At 33.5% G+C, this 13,861-nt stretch overlaps 1 protein-coding gene across 12 annotated transcripts in view; it reads left to right on the top strand.

Annotated features, from left to right (window-relative positions):
* milt (trafficking kinesin-binding protein milt) overlaps positions 1-8,661 on the top strand; it is a 98,338-nt gene extending 89,677 nt beyond the window's left edge. For all 12 annotated transcript variants that reach the window (XM_067764307.1, XM_067764304.1, XM_067764301.1 and 9 more), the window contains one exon: positions 1,585-8,661. In XM_067764307.1, coding sequence (XP_067620408.1) covers positions 1,585-2,528 — 944 coding nt within the window. In that variant the 3' untranslated portion in view covers positions 2,529-8,661. The remainder of the gene's footprint in view (positions 1-1,584) is intronic.
* The last annotated feature ends 5,200 nt before the right edge of the window (positions 8,662-13,861 follow it).

Below are 13,861 nucleotides of genomic sequence, written 5' to 3' on the forward strand. Positions count from 1 at the left end.
TAGTATCCTATTTTGAATGAGATATGAAGAATAAATGCATTATAATGGCATTCAAAAATCTCAACCAAAACGATTGAAATATATTCACGAATATGATCAGAAAATGACTGTGAAAGCAGTCAAATATTACTCTAAAATTATTAAAGCTCAATTTTACAATGATATCAAATATGAATAAAAAGCGTTTCGAAATAGGAATCATAAATGATTATTCAAGAATAATCAAATTTATGGTACATTTTTCTCCCGACGATACGTTAATTTTCGAACAGAAAATGCTTTTAAATTTGAACGTTTTTAATCATCTTGGGGTATGATATTTAAATATTTTTGGCTGGGTTCCAAAAATTAACGCAATAAATTCACTTGCAATATTTCGCAGTTGTATAATAAACTTAAAAAAAATCAATCAATTTTGATTACTTGCAGTTTACTGGTTTTTTACTAACTAATAAAATTGGATGTAATTGGAAAGCATGATTCTTAACGATCTTCAAAATATTTCGACCAATGGAACATATTTATGATGTTGAATTTTTTGACCCTCTATATCAAAATTTTTTGATTATTAACGACAAACGTTCATTGGTGAATGTTAAAATTTTTGACCCCCTTTGTTAGTGATTTGATTGCAGAAGAAATGATTCGTGAAATATTGATAAATGAAAATTAGAATGTAGAAAATTTTTGTCTTCTTTATTAATGGTTAGACTGATTGTTGAAAAAACAAAAAAAGAAATAAAATTTTTGAAACCAGATGATGTAAATTGATGTTAATAAATTTCTTTTTTTTAATAAATTTTAATTTTTGAACGATGAAGACAAATAACGTTTGGATTGATGTTTTTTTTTTTTGATTGTTGAAAAATTTAATATTTTCGATGATCTGATCTGATGATTTCAAAATTTTTAATTTATGTTGAAAAAATTTCTTCTCCTTATGGGAATCCTTTATTGAGCTGATTTGTTTTAGTTGATAAGTTAAAAATTTCTTTTCCTTATGGGAATCGTTGATTGAAGAATTCAGCTTTAGTTGGTAATTTTAAAGTTCCTTCTCCTTAGGGGAATCGTTTATTGAGGTGTTTAGCTGCCAGCTTGCCAATCATCTATGATACTTTTATATTGGCTTAAATTTATGGCAGCCCCACGTTGGGCGCCAAATAAAAAAAATTTAATTAAAAAAAAAACTTATTTTTTTTAACGATCTTGCACGATCGAGCTTAAGTTTTCAACTTCTCAAAATTCAATTCAAGTTTTTCAAAACATACAATACAAAAATTCATTGCATATTGATTTACAATTTAATGAGTAAGAACAGTTACAGTAGGTGCCTATTTCTTTAATATAGCCAAGAAGCCAACAATGATCATTAACTAGCATGTGTTAAACTCATCTATATGAAAAACTGCTTATGTATCGGGGCTTTTAAGGTATATGCATTGTGAATTCATTCAAGTTAAAAAACGAGTTAATTTAAAGTTCATTGATCTTTATAATCTTGATTCATTTTATAATCTTTTGTTATAACATTTCTATTTAAGGATACAATTTTCCACTTTTAATTTTTCCCTTATTCTTTTTCAGAGGGTTCACCTCCACGCTCTTCATCGCCTGAGCCCCTGTTCGGTATACTTTCGACCGGTGCAGATTTAATTAGACGCAAATTAATTGGAGATGACATCGAAAGACCTAATCGAAATCAAGCTCAAAGACAACAAAAAATTATGCTATCGCGTTTGGAACGCAGAGCCTTGCGTTCATTGAAATTGATGGAGAAAGTCGAAAGTATTGGTTTAGAGAATATTATTGTCGCACACCCAAACACTATGTCACAATTAGCTAGTGGCATAGCAAGCCGCAGTTCAAGTCCAATGTCACAATTGATTAGTCTTAAGAATCTGCACACGTGCGCCAATAGCGTTGTCGATGATATACACTTTGATCGTGATCAAATAAAAACCGTTTTGCATAAGGGACTAAATACACCCAAGAGTGGGCGAAGTGAAGAGTGTTTGTTTGAAAATAAATCAACAACCGAAACAGAAAGAAGCACAATAAGTACAGAAAGAACACTCAAAGAGCAGTCGCATCCGATAAGAGAAACCCAAAAGGAGACTAGTATAACGACTTCAACAACTGCTGCGACGTCGTCCACAAGCACAACAGAGTCACGCATAAAGCAATTACAACGACAAAAATCCCGTCGTAATATGAAGAATGGCATTGCTGGTCAACGACCAGACTTGGGTACTATTGGCGGAGGTAGTGGTGGCAGTGGCAGCGGGCGTGTGCGTCCCGATCTTGGAAAAGTGTCTTCAGCACCATCAGCAGCGGTATCGGCGACGTCTGCAAACAAACGTACAAACTCGTCAGCGGCGCCAACAACAACGCAAGTGGCGGGAGCAGCTCATGCAAAGAAAAGCGGCTCACAGAAACTGCGCGAAACGCGTGAGCAACAAACTTTAACACAAACGGTTGTAGGTACAGTGAGCTCTCTACTTTTCGGGCGCAAAGGTGGGTGGCTGTAAAGAACCAAAATCCTATATTTTACTATATAAATATGGTTAAAGTTAGGTATGAAGATAATGTAATTACTAAAATAATTAAGTTAACTAGTATTTGAACAAAGCAGAAAACACATCACATTCATGAACGCATAAATAATAGGAATCTTCGTGGCTGTAAAAAGAAATGAAACAGAATATGCAAAAGCATACACACTAACCTAATTGTTATTTACATATATACATATGTACATCCTGTAGAGCATATATGGCATTTGTACGACATACTTAAAGCCACCCGCTAGAGAAGAAAGAAGAAGCGAATACACAGGAACTATGAATAGAATGATCACGGTGATAATAAATAATGAATGGTCAATATATGTATATTTATTAAAATCAAAAACAGCGGATTGCAACCTTAGTGAAGATGTGAAGGGGGATTCTAGGTCTAGCGCTTATTTAAATTATTTCATGGTGCACGTAATTACATATGCATTTTATAGAGTTATTATGCAAATACCTACAGACATAAATATTTACAATTAACAAAAAACGGCGATTATTTTCCGCAATTTGCTTATACCTTCACAAGGCGTGGCTACCATTTATATAATGCATTATAGAATAATATATATATATATATATATTTACATATATAAACATGTACGATAAAAAAAAATAAATGTGCTATTTATTTCAAGTATTTAAAATTTAAGAAAATTTTGAGCCGCGCATACTTATGTTATATGTATTACATTTTATTTTTTTAATAGACAACGAAGTTAATTAATTTGGATTTTTTTGATTATAACAATTAGTGGCATTAAATTTAGTTTATTATATTGCTATGATGTAATATGTTTTTGTTTTACAGCAATGTATGGGTCGTTCCATTTTAAATCGAATTTATTTTTATTATTATTTTGGAGCACATGCTAACTTAGAATTGGGTTTGCTGAGATAGAACGTTTTAGAAGCCATAAGCGTAAACAGATCCATTCCATTACTTTTCCGAAAAAATTTCTTTGTAGAATCAATAAATTTTTCATTGAAGTTGAATCTCTATGCCAGGAATGTTCATAAAAACATTTAGCGAGTCTTGTCAGCCACCCTCTTCTTAATACTACCCAGAGTTGCATAGTACTCATAAGAGTTGATGCCATCGTCATGGCTTAAGTGCCATCAGAGATCTGCTTTCAGTACTAATAAAATGAGTGCACTTAGTCATGAACCAAAAAATTGTGTCTAAATGTGTACTTAGTCAAGTACAGACAAATACTTGAGTGATTACCACATAAAATAGAAAATACATACGGGTGCCCCGTAACACATATGTCTCATACATATGTATATGACATTGTTGAGTATAAACTGATGTCATAGTCGCTTTAACTCAGTAGCACGTTGATTTCGTGTGTAATACAGTGTATACTTCCCTTATCATCGGTTTAACTTTGGCGCTGTATTCAGTTTAGTTTCGTGTACATCGTTGTGTTGCTAGCGTCAGAAGACTGATATGACTTTATTCATTTTATTGCGCTATTAATCTTACTTATTCCAATTAGTGTTTTCGTATAACACAGTTGACTTTCTGCTTCGTGGCTTATGGGCGGTTATTCATTTTACGAAGCATGACTATGTAAATGGGTGTTAGTGGATATAAGTGCTTGATATTCTTTGTTTGCATACCCACTAATACTCATTTTTGGTTAGTCCACTAATAACCTTAAAAGATGAATAATTGCAGCTCACTGGTCGACATCTTCAGGCTCCCACGGCGGGTTAGGGGGTCAGAATATACCCGCGGTAGGTATGCCTGTCGTAAGAGGCGACTAAAATACCAGATTCAAGGGGCTGTGTAGCGCAAACCTTCAGGTTGCCAGCGCAATATATAGCTTCTCGAAACCCAATCGTCAACCTCACCTATCCACGGCGAATCCTGTTTCACTAACAGACGAGGCTCTGGCGACCCCAAGCTCCTCATGGAACTTGGGGGTGGGGAGGGAGGAATTGCCTGAAGGTTTAATGTGGCCATGTGTTCATTCAGAACCGAGGGTGGTTTTTACTGTTCGATTTGTGTGGCTGACTGGGGCAGGTAAAAATCCGTAATTTTATTTGTTTGTCCTTTGTGGGTCTGTTGTTTTGGTGTGATAATTGTTTTGTGTTTATTTGTTGATGTGTGTTTGTCTGTTCTACCTGTGTGATTACTTTGTTTCTTGTAAACAAGTTTTAAAGGCTCGAATATTGTGTCAGAAATTGTGTTTATCTGTTCGTTTATTATTCTATCGTCGAATGGTTTCTGTTTGTAGATTTCCATGTTTTCGAGTACGTTGAGACGTCGACCTTTTGCTTGTATGTGAAGAACCCTAACTGTTTTATTGATGTTTGCTAGGGAACATTCAAAAAACAAAATAAGTGAAATAATAAAGTTCTACCAGCTATAGCTTTATATGTATATACTTTTTACAGAATTCTTATATAGTAAGACAATTTTTTTTTTGTGGTTTGGTTGAATGGCACCGACGTTAGCGTCCATAACGTCAGGTTGTATCAGATGGTTCTTTCTTCAGATTCAGATATGCTGCTCCCTTAGTTATACATATTCGAGATGAAACGACCCAAACATAGCAAAAAAAATTGTCCATTATTTTAAAACAAACATTCTAAAACACTGAACATGCTTTGTAATCTAGTACTGCCTGTAACGATTTTTAAGTTTCAAGCCAAGTGCGCTTGCAATTAAGTTTCTTGCTTCTAGTGCTTGCTTATTGAGTTCATAAACAAATGAAAACTGAAGTTAAGTTTAGTCAATATTGCCTTTATTTCTCTTACGAGTGCAGTTATGGCCAGTATTTCAAATATATGCAGTAATTCATATAATGGAATTCCTAGTTTTTCTTATGGTTTTTATTACAACAAAGATACTTTTTGCAGCTGATTTTCGACCTCTTATTTTTTCCAGAATAACAATTGTACATTTATAACTTTCAAATCTTCCCAGTTGGGATTTTATGCAGAGATTTTTTTGATTTAGATTGATGTATTTATTTCACAACCGCGTTTTTAATTTCCCCCTTTTTTCGGTTTTTCGCGTGAAAGTCGAGCTTTTTTTGGATCACGTTTTTCACATCAAATATTTTCATAGCACAACTTAAGTTTTCCCAGTGCTTTTGCGGTAAATATCGAATTTAGGATGTTTTTTAAGTACGCCCTGATCTTTAACTTTTTATTTTGCCTATATTTTCAAAAGGAGCTTATTTTCAAATTGATATAATTTCTTCATTGTCATTATATACTATTCAATTTCCCTCTATGTTCTACTTTTAGGATACAATTATAGTTTTTTTGATTGGATATAAAAAGTAAAATTGTGCGTACTTCGGATATTAAACATCCCTCAAAAAAATTTACAAAAACCAGAATTTTCAGATACTTATAATTTACACTTAGTTAGACTAAAGTCGATTGCTTACTCAAAAAAAATTCTGAAAATTTCAAATAAAAAACTCGAAATTTTTATGTCGATTTTTAAACCCTTCTCGAATTTTTGAAAACGTTTTTGGGAGTGGGTGGCATGTGTTCAGACATTTTAGGTAAAAAAGAAAAACAAAATCTGGGAAGTGTTTTAAAGATGCTGAAAACTTGCACAACTCGCCTTGATTTTGGCATTGAAAAGTGGTATTAAAACCCACAATAAATCGCGTTTGGGCGTCTTTAGATATTCGTGTGTCCAAATTGCAGTCGCTGCAGCAGTTACTTTTAATGACAGAGCATCACGTTCTCTTGAGCAGCTGTGGCAAGGACGCGCGTTCCTTGATTGAAATGTTGACAACATATTGTGACGAATATTAGCAACACTAAGGGATACTATCATCTCTAAGCCGATACTAAGCAGTCACTTGTATCTACATAAACAAATAAATCATTATGTCTACACATATGTACATACAGCAGCGGAGAGATACTCACAAAAGTATGCAATCATCGGTGGAAGTATTACTCACATATACACGCGAATATGGCTATGCGAGAGTCTATAAACGTGCATCTGTAGTTTATAGCTGGTAAACAAGTGGTAAATTCTAAAAGAAGAAACGCCTAGAAGTATGCGAACGACACAGCAGAGAGTATAAAAGGAAGTTGAAGTATTTTCAAAGTAGTCTAATAAAGACCATTTTGCATTATTGAATATTGGAGTTATTTATTCAATAGTTTAGCGATACGAACGTTAGTAGAAGGTTGAAAATAAGCGGAATTTCCCTAAATTCGTTACAATATTGATAATCATTAGCAAATCAAAAGCAACATAAACATTTCACTGCGCTGTTGCAGCACATTGACAACTTGTGTACGAGCAGCATTCCATCAATAAAGTAACACTTTAGCCGTCCATAACAAAAAGGCAGTAAAGTATAAAAAGTGAAATCAAAGAAATATGAAATTCCAGTTTCACGTTTTGTTTAATTAAATGAATATTTTTATTTTGTACACAACAAACAATGAATATGTCCTATTAAATGAAATTTACTGCTTTTTTATTTTTTATTTCATAGAAGAGTTTGACTTACACTGCTCTTATACTTTGAAATTATTCTTGCAGCGAAATTTTATTATAATGTTATTTTAATGTTAAGTTACAAAATTTTTATGTATATATCCAATTTTCAGAGAGTAAAACAGTAATAATTAAATTATACTGATTTCTTGTCTTGGAAATTTAAATGTTCGATATATAAAACAAATTTAAAATATTGTTTTATTCTAACTTTTATTGATACACATTTAGGTTGATGAGCAAATTGGTGGCAGATAAATATAATGGCATCCAAATTTTTAAAAGGCAGTGAGTGAACTTTACTGCCTTTTTGCTATGGACGGCAGTACTGCCGTTATTATTTGGCTACTTTAACATACCCGAATTTTGACTCGAAGATTTTCATGGCAGAAATACACTCGGAGTGTTTGCCAAACCACTGCCGAGGGATGACCCCGCTTAGGAATTTTTTTATTTGAAAACAATTTTTTTCAAAATTTTTTATTTTGCTTTACCCATAACCTGAAGAAACCCGGTATTTCGTCCCTTGAGGAAAATAGCGATCGGTCATAGAAGCGACTGTTACTTTCAAAATTTACTATTAATTATTAGCACTATAATATTTTGACGAATATTTTCTTAAAAGCTTATCTCAGAAATTGGTTGCGGGATATCCTATCTCAGAATTTATTTAAAAACGTCCTATATCGAAATTCCGATCTCAGAACTTTTTCATAAAATCCCTATCTCAACTGAAAATGTATTGAATTTATGTTGAGATGTGGCGTTTTTGAAACAGATTCTAATATGCGGAGTTTTTTCAAAATTTTGTTTTCGAAACGGTGCCCGTTGTTTCATTCAGAAATCAAATTCTCATCGCCCGCCTAATAGAAATATACTTTTTCTCATTAGTTTGCCAAATTTAGAGAATAGAAGAACATTACTCGGGGTAACGTTCCTTCATAAACTGATTATCGGTGAGTTGCTGCTATCCGTAAGGAAATACTCTCACGTCTGGCATGATATTTTTCAATGATTTTTAATAAGATGCCAATTTTTATTTCAATAATAATTCTGATTTAGATATTGATTAAAATTAAAATTTAATTTAATTTTATTGTTTACAATTTTGTTTTTATTTTAAATTTTGTTTTTACACTTATGTTTTTTTTTTATTTGTACTGTATCTTGTATCCAGTAGTCGACCGTTTTGTGTCTGTGTTGACTTTAATAGAGTAAATAAATAAATATACTCAATTTTTATTTTGCTGTTAACTATCATCTCACTTAAAAAGTTCCCAACATTATTATCAAGTGTAAATATTATATAGACTTAGTGAATGGTGTTTCAATGATTTGTATCTAGTCTGTCATCACTTCCTTAAGGTTCATTCACACTTCGCTATTTGTTGTTGCAGAAAATGATGAATAAAAAGTAAATGTATAAACATAATTTTTAGATTTATAAAACATTGTGATGTACATGCATGCATAAATATATAAAATTGTATACTCTCCAGTCTATACTTAGTATAGTTTGGTTGATGAATGCGCAAAGAAAAGTGCAGACAAAGTGAGCATGTGCTTTTTTTTTTTTAAATAAATAACTATATACAGTAATCACATTAAACTAGAGTTATTAAACTGCAATTAATGTAAAGAAGCTGATATAAAACGAATCGCTGCGAATATGTAAAAAAAAAACTTTACAGGAAATAAAATAGATTGGGCTATTCTCTCAGTTTAGTATCTGTAGAAAGTGTAGAATTTAAACTTAACACACAGAGAAAGCAATTAAACAAGCACCTTGCTTTCGATTTAAAAATGTAATTAGCGGCGAAGATGATATGTAAAATACATATTATCTGCAATGAAAAATTTTTCGAAGCTGTCGCGCACAAAAAAAATTTTTTTTTTCAGTTTTCAACAAATTTGTCAAAATTACAAATTTACTATTCAAATATACATGGGGTTTCATGGCAAGGCGAATTCAGGGGTGGCTTTCCGTAATTCGATATCGAACAAAAACTAGTTTCAAATAATCGTTTTTGCGTTCCGTAACACAAAATCTTATCGCGTCGTATCGAACGTTCGATACAATCTGTTCGATAGCACCTTAGGTGTCAAATTGCTTTTCGTAAGCTAGAGTTTTTAATGCTATTGCGATTATTTGAGTAATAATTTTAAGCTAAGGAGTCAGCAAACAAACGCATTTCCCTATTGAAATTATTTTGATGATTTCAATATACTTTCGAAACACTTTTTGATACACGAGGAAAATGTACTCGAAATTGAAATATGTAAACCAAAACTGTGTCGTTGAGCGTTCGATATCGAATTAAAGTATCGAGCTAACGAGTGTCGACTATCGAATTATGGAAAGCCACCCCAGTACTTCTTCTTGATTATTTTCCATACAACGCTTTGTACAACAAGCAGCTCGTTTTGCTGCTGCTTGACTGCTTTCAAGGCGAATCTATACCAGGTGGTGGCAAAGCGAATTCAATCAAGATTTGATATAATGGCTGGAACGTTGGATTCCACTGCCAGGTAATTCTTCAAACTTGACAAATAATTCAAAAATATTATTGTAGAATTAGTCCTTGACAAAAATTCCAAGCTTGATATTCTTCTTGAAAATCTTCCTTATTTTTATATCCAGTGCAAGTTGGCCATTTAATTTTTTATATATATATATTTAATTATTTAAACAAAAAAAAAAAATAATCGGATAAATGAAAAGAAACAGGTGCATACGACAAAGGAAAAAATAATCAATTTTATAATGCAAAATTTTTTTTTGAATACAAAATGTTGAATTTTAAATAAGTAAAACTGAAATTTCAAAAAAATTGTTATTTATAGCCGAATTACAGAACAGAAAAGAATTTAGAGCAAGACAATTAACGACCTTACTTCACCTGGTTACTCCACCATGGGGGTTTAGTATAGAAAATTGTTCACAAATGTATTTTGTTCTTGCGTGTAGAAAACTTTTGACAGTAAAATGGAAAATATTGTACGTTTTCTAGGGGAGAAAACACCCCCAACGAAAAAAAAACTGTAAAGCAGTGGTTTTCAAACTTTTTGAAGTCAACAAAAAATGATTCCAAACAACTAAGGAGGCTAGGTTCGGGGTGTAACCGAACATTACATACTCAGCTTAGAGCTTTGGAAAAAAAATAAAAATAAGGGAAAATCACCATTTAGGAAAATGAACCTAGGGTAACCCTGGAATGTGTTTGTATGACATGTGTATCAAATGGAAGGTATTAATGAGGGTTTTATAAGGAAGTGGCCCTTAGTTGTATATGTGAAGGCGTTTTCGAGATGTCGACCAAAATGTGGACCAGGGTGACCCAGAACATTATCTGTCGGATACCGCTAATTTATTTATATATGTAATACCCCGTTCAGTATTCCTGCCAAGATTTCAAGGGCTTTTGATTTTGCCCTGCAGAGCTTTTTCATTCTCTTCCACTTAATATGGTAGGTGTCACACCTATTTTACAAAGTTTTTTCTAAAGTTATATTTTGCGTCAATTAACCAATCCTATTACCATGTTTCATCCCTTTTTTCGTATTTGGTATAGAATTATGGAATTTTGTTTCATTTTTCGTAATTTTCGATATCGAAAAAGTGGGTGTGGTCATAGTCGGATTTCGGCCATTTTTTATACCAATACAAAGTGAGTTCAGATAAGTACGTGAACTGAGTTTAGTAAAGATATATCGATTTTTGCTCAAGTTATCATGTTAACGGCCGAGCGGAAGGACAGGCGGTCGACTGTGTATAAAAACTGGGCGTGGCTTCAACCGATTTTGCCCTTTTTCACAGAAATAAGTTATCGTCCTAGAATCTATGCCCCTACCAAATTTCTCAAGGATTGGTAAATTTTTGTTCGACTTATGGCATTAAAAGTATTCTAGACGAATTAAATGAAAAATGGTGGAGCCACGCCCATTTTGAAATTTTCTTTTATTTTTGTATTTTGTTGCACCATATCATTACTGGAGTTGAATGTTGACATAATTTACTTATATACTGTAAAGATATTGAATTTTTTTTTAAATTTGACTTAAACAAATTTGTTTGCTAATTTTCATTTAGCACACATATAGTAATAGGAGTAACGTGCCTGCCAAATTTCATCATGACATCTTCAACGACTGCCAAATTACAGCTTGCAAAACTTTTAAATTACCATATGTATTTAATTAGCGAGCTTTGCTCATATTGCTTTATACAATGGTTTTTGTAATTAATATTAGAGAAAAATTGTAAGTTTTACAAACGGCGATGGTTACTAGGACATGTTTCTGAATTTCACTTCTTCATCAGCTAGCTTTTCGGGAGCTGAGCGTTGAACTCGAATCTGCAACATTCATATCAGTGCAAAGGTAGATGCCTTTAGCTGCTAAGCCATATGGCACTGATATGAATGTTGCAGATTCGAGTTCAACGCTCAGCTCCCGAAAAGCTAGCTGATGAAGAAGTGAAATTCAGAAACATGTCCTAGTAACCATCGCCGTTTGTAAAACTTACAATTTTTCTCTAATATCTTTTAAATTACCTTCTTTTAACTAATTTTCTATTTTGGGTCATAAGGTCAAACCACCTACTAAGTTTCATCGCTTTATCCGTCTTTGCTAATGAATTATCGCCCTTCTCGGTTTTTCGAAATTTTCGATATCGAAAAGTAGGCGTGGTTATAGTCCGATTTCGTTCATTTTAAAAAGCCATCTGAGATGAGTGCCCAGGAACCTACATTCCAAACTTCATCAAGATACCTCAAAATTTACTCAAGTTATCGTGTTCAGACGTGTTGGAGCTTAACCGAAAATGATATGTATTTTGGGTCATAAGGTCAAACCACCTACCAAGTTTCATCGCTTTATCCGTCTTTGGTAATGAATTATCGAACTTTTCGGTTTTTCGAAATTTTCGATATCGAAAAAGTAGGCGTGGTTATTTATAGTCCGATTTCGTTCATTTTAAAAAGCAATCTGAGATAAGTGCCCAGGAACCTACATTCCTAATTTCATCAAGATACCTCAAAATTTACTCAAGTTATCGTGTTTACGGACGGACATGGCTAAATGAATTTCTTTTTTCGCCCAGATCATTTTGATATATAGAAATCTATATCTATCTCGATTAGTTTATGCCGTTACGGATTACCGTTATGCGAAAAAAGTTAATATACTCTGTGAGCTCTACTCAGCTGAGTATAATAACTCAGACGTGTTGGAGTTTAAGCGAAAATGATATGTACGACGGCCGCCGTGGTGTGGTGGTAGCGTGTTCCGCCTACAACACCGCAGCCCATAGGTTCACGTCCGGTCAAAGCAACATCAAAAATTTATAAAAAAAATTTTCTAAGCGCGAGTGTATTTCTGCCATGAAAAGCTTCTAAGTGAGAACTCATCTGTCTTACAGATGCCGTTCGAAGTTGGCATAAAACGGTTAGGTCCGTCCCGCCAATTTGTAGGCAAAATTAAGCACAACGCAAATTGGAAAAACCATGGCTCCTTTGTATATATTGCGCCCGAACAACTCAAAAAGCTACTACTGAAATTATTTGAACGATTCGCGAGACTTTGAGGCAACAACTCCGGATCTTTCCGAAATGACCAAAAGATTGATTTCCTTTCCTAATAATTATTATTTTTTTAATAGAAAAAGAACACTCGCCCCCAATGCCGCTAAAGTGAAACTCAAGTTGCAACAATCCCCTTATCCCGATTATTATATTGCACTTCAGCAAGGGAAGTACGTACCATTATAATGTCTACTTTTCCACAGCTCTGTGGTTTTTTAAATCCTTTATGGAAGGCGACCCTGCCTATCTCCTAAGCATCTTGGCGAACTATTTCACAGCGGTATCAGAAATATCTATCTGTATTTGCCAAAATTACTCCACACCGAACAGAAAAAACCTCATCAATCATCCATCATATGTGTGGGCGGCTAATTTTTTTCCATTCGCGTTTTTAGAATCTACATTGATCACATTGATGAATTAACAGGCTCGCAGAACTATGAAAGCAGACAATTTTCACTAATACGTGTGGGTGTGTGTGTGTACAATTTTGTTGCTTCCTCTAACTCAAAACAATCATTGCATACTTTTAGGCCGATGTTATATGTACCAAGTGCAACGACTCAGATGACTACTGTATATTTGTGTATATCTGTTGATCCAAGCAAAATGGCAAAGTTTTTGTTTTTGTGGACTAATCTAGAGGTAGGTATCTACATATTGTAAAAACAAACACTTTGTCATTTGGCTTGGTTCAAGAGATATACACAAATATACAGTAGTCATCTGAGTCGTTGTACTTGGTACATATAACATCGGCCTAAAAGTATGCAATGGTTGTTTTGAGTTAGATGCAACAAAATTTTACGCACACACCCACATGTATTAGTGAAAATTGTCTGCTTTCATATTTCTGCGAGCCTGGTAATTCATCAATGTGATCAATGTAGATTCGAAAAACGCGAATGGAAAAAAATTAGCCGCCCACACATATGATGGATGATTGATGACGTTTTTTTCTGTTCGGTGTGGAGTAATTTTGGCAAATACAGATAGATATTTCTGATACCGCTGTGAAATAGTTCGCAAAGATGCTTAGGAAAGATTCCAAGCTCAGTAGGGAGGGTCGCCTTCCATAAAGGTCCTATCGTTTTTTCTATAACTACTGTCCATTTGTATATAATCTTGAACCAAAGCCAATGGCAACGTTCTTGTTTCTGCAATATAAATGTACTCACCTGTAGATCAACGTACAAATTGACTTAACATTCTAACAT

This window comes from Eurosta solidaginis, chromosome 2 (assembly GCF_040869045.1).
Source record: "Eurosta solidaginis isolate ZX-2024a chromosome 2, ASM4086904v1, whole genome shotgun sequence".
Classification (NCBI taxonomy): Eukaryota; Metazoa; Arthropoda; class Insecta; order Diptera; family Tephritidae; genus Eurosta; species Eurosta solidaginis.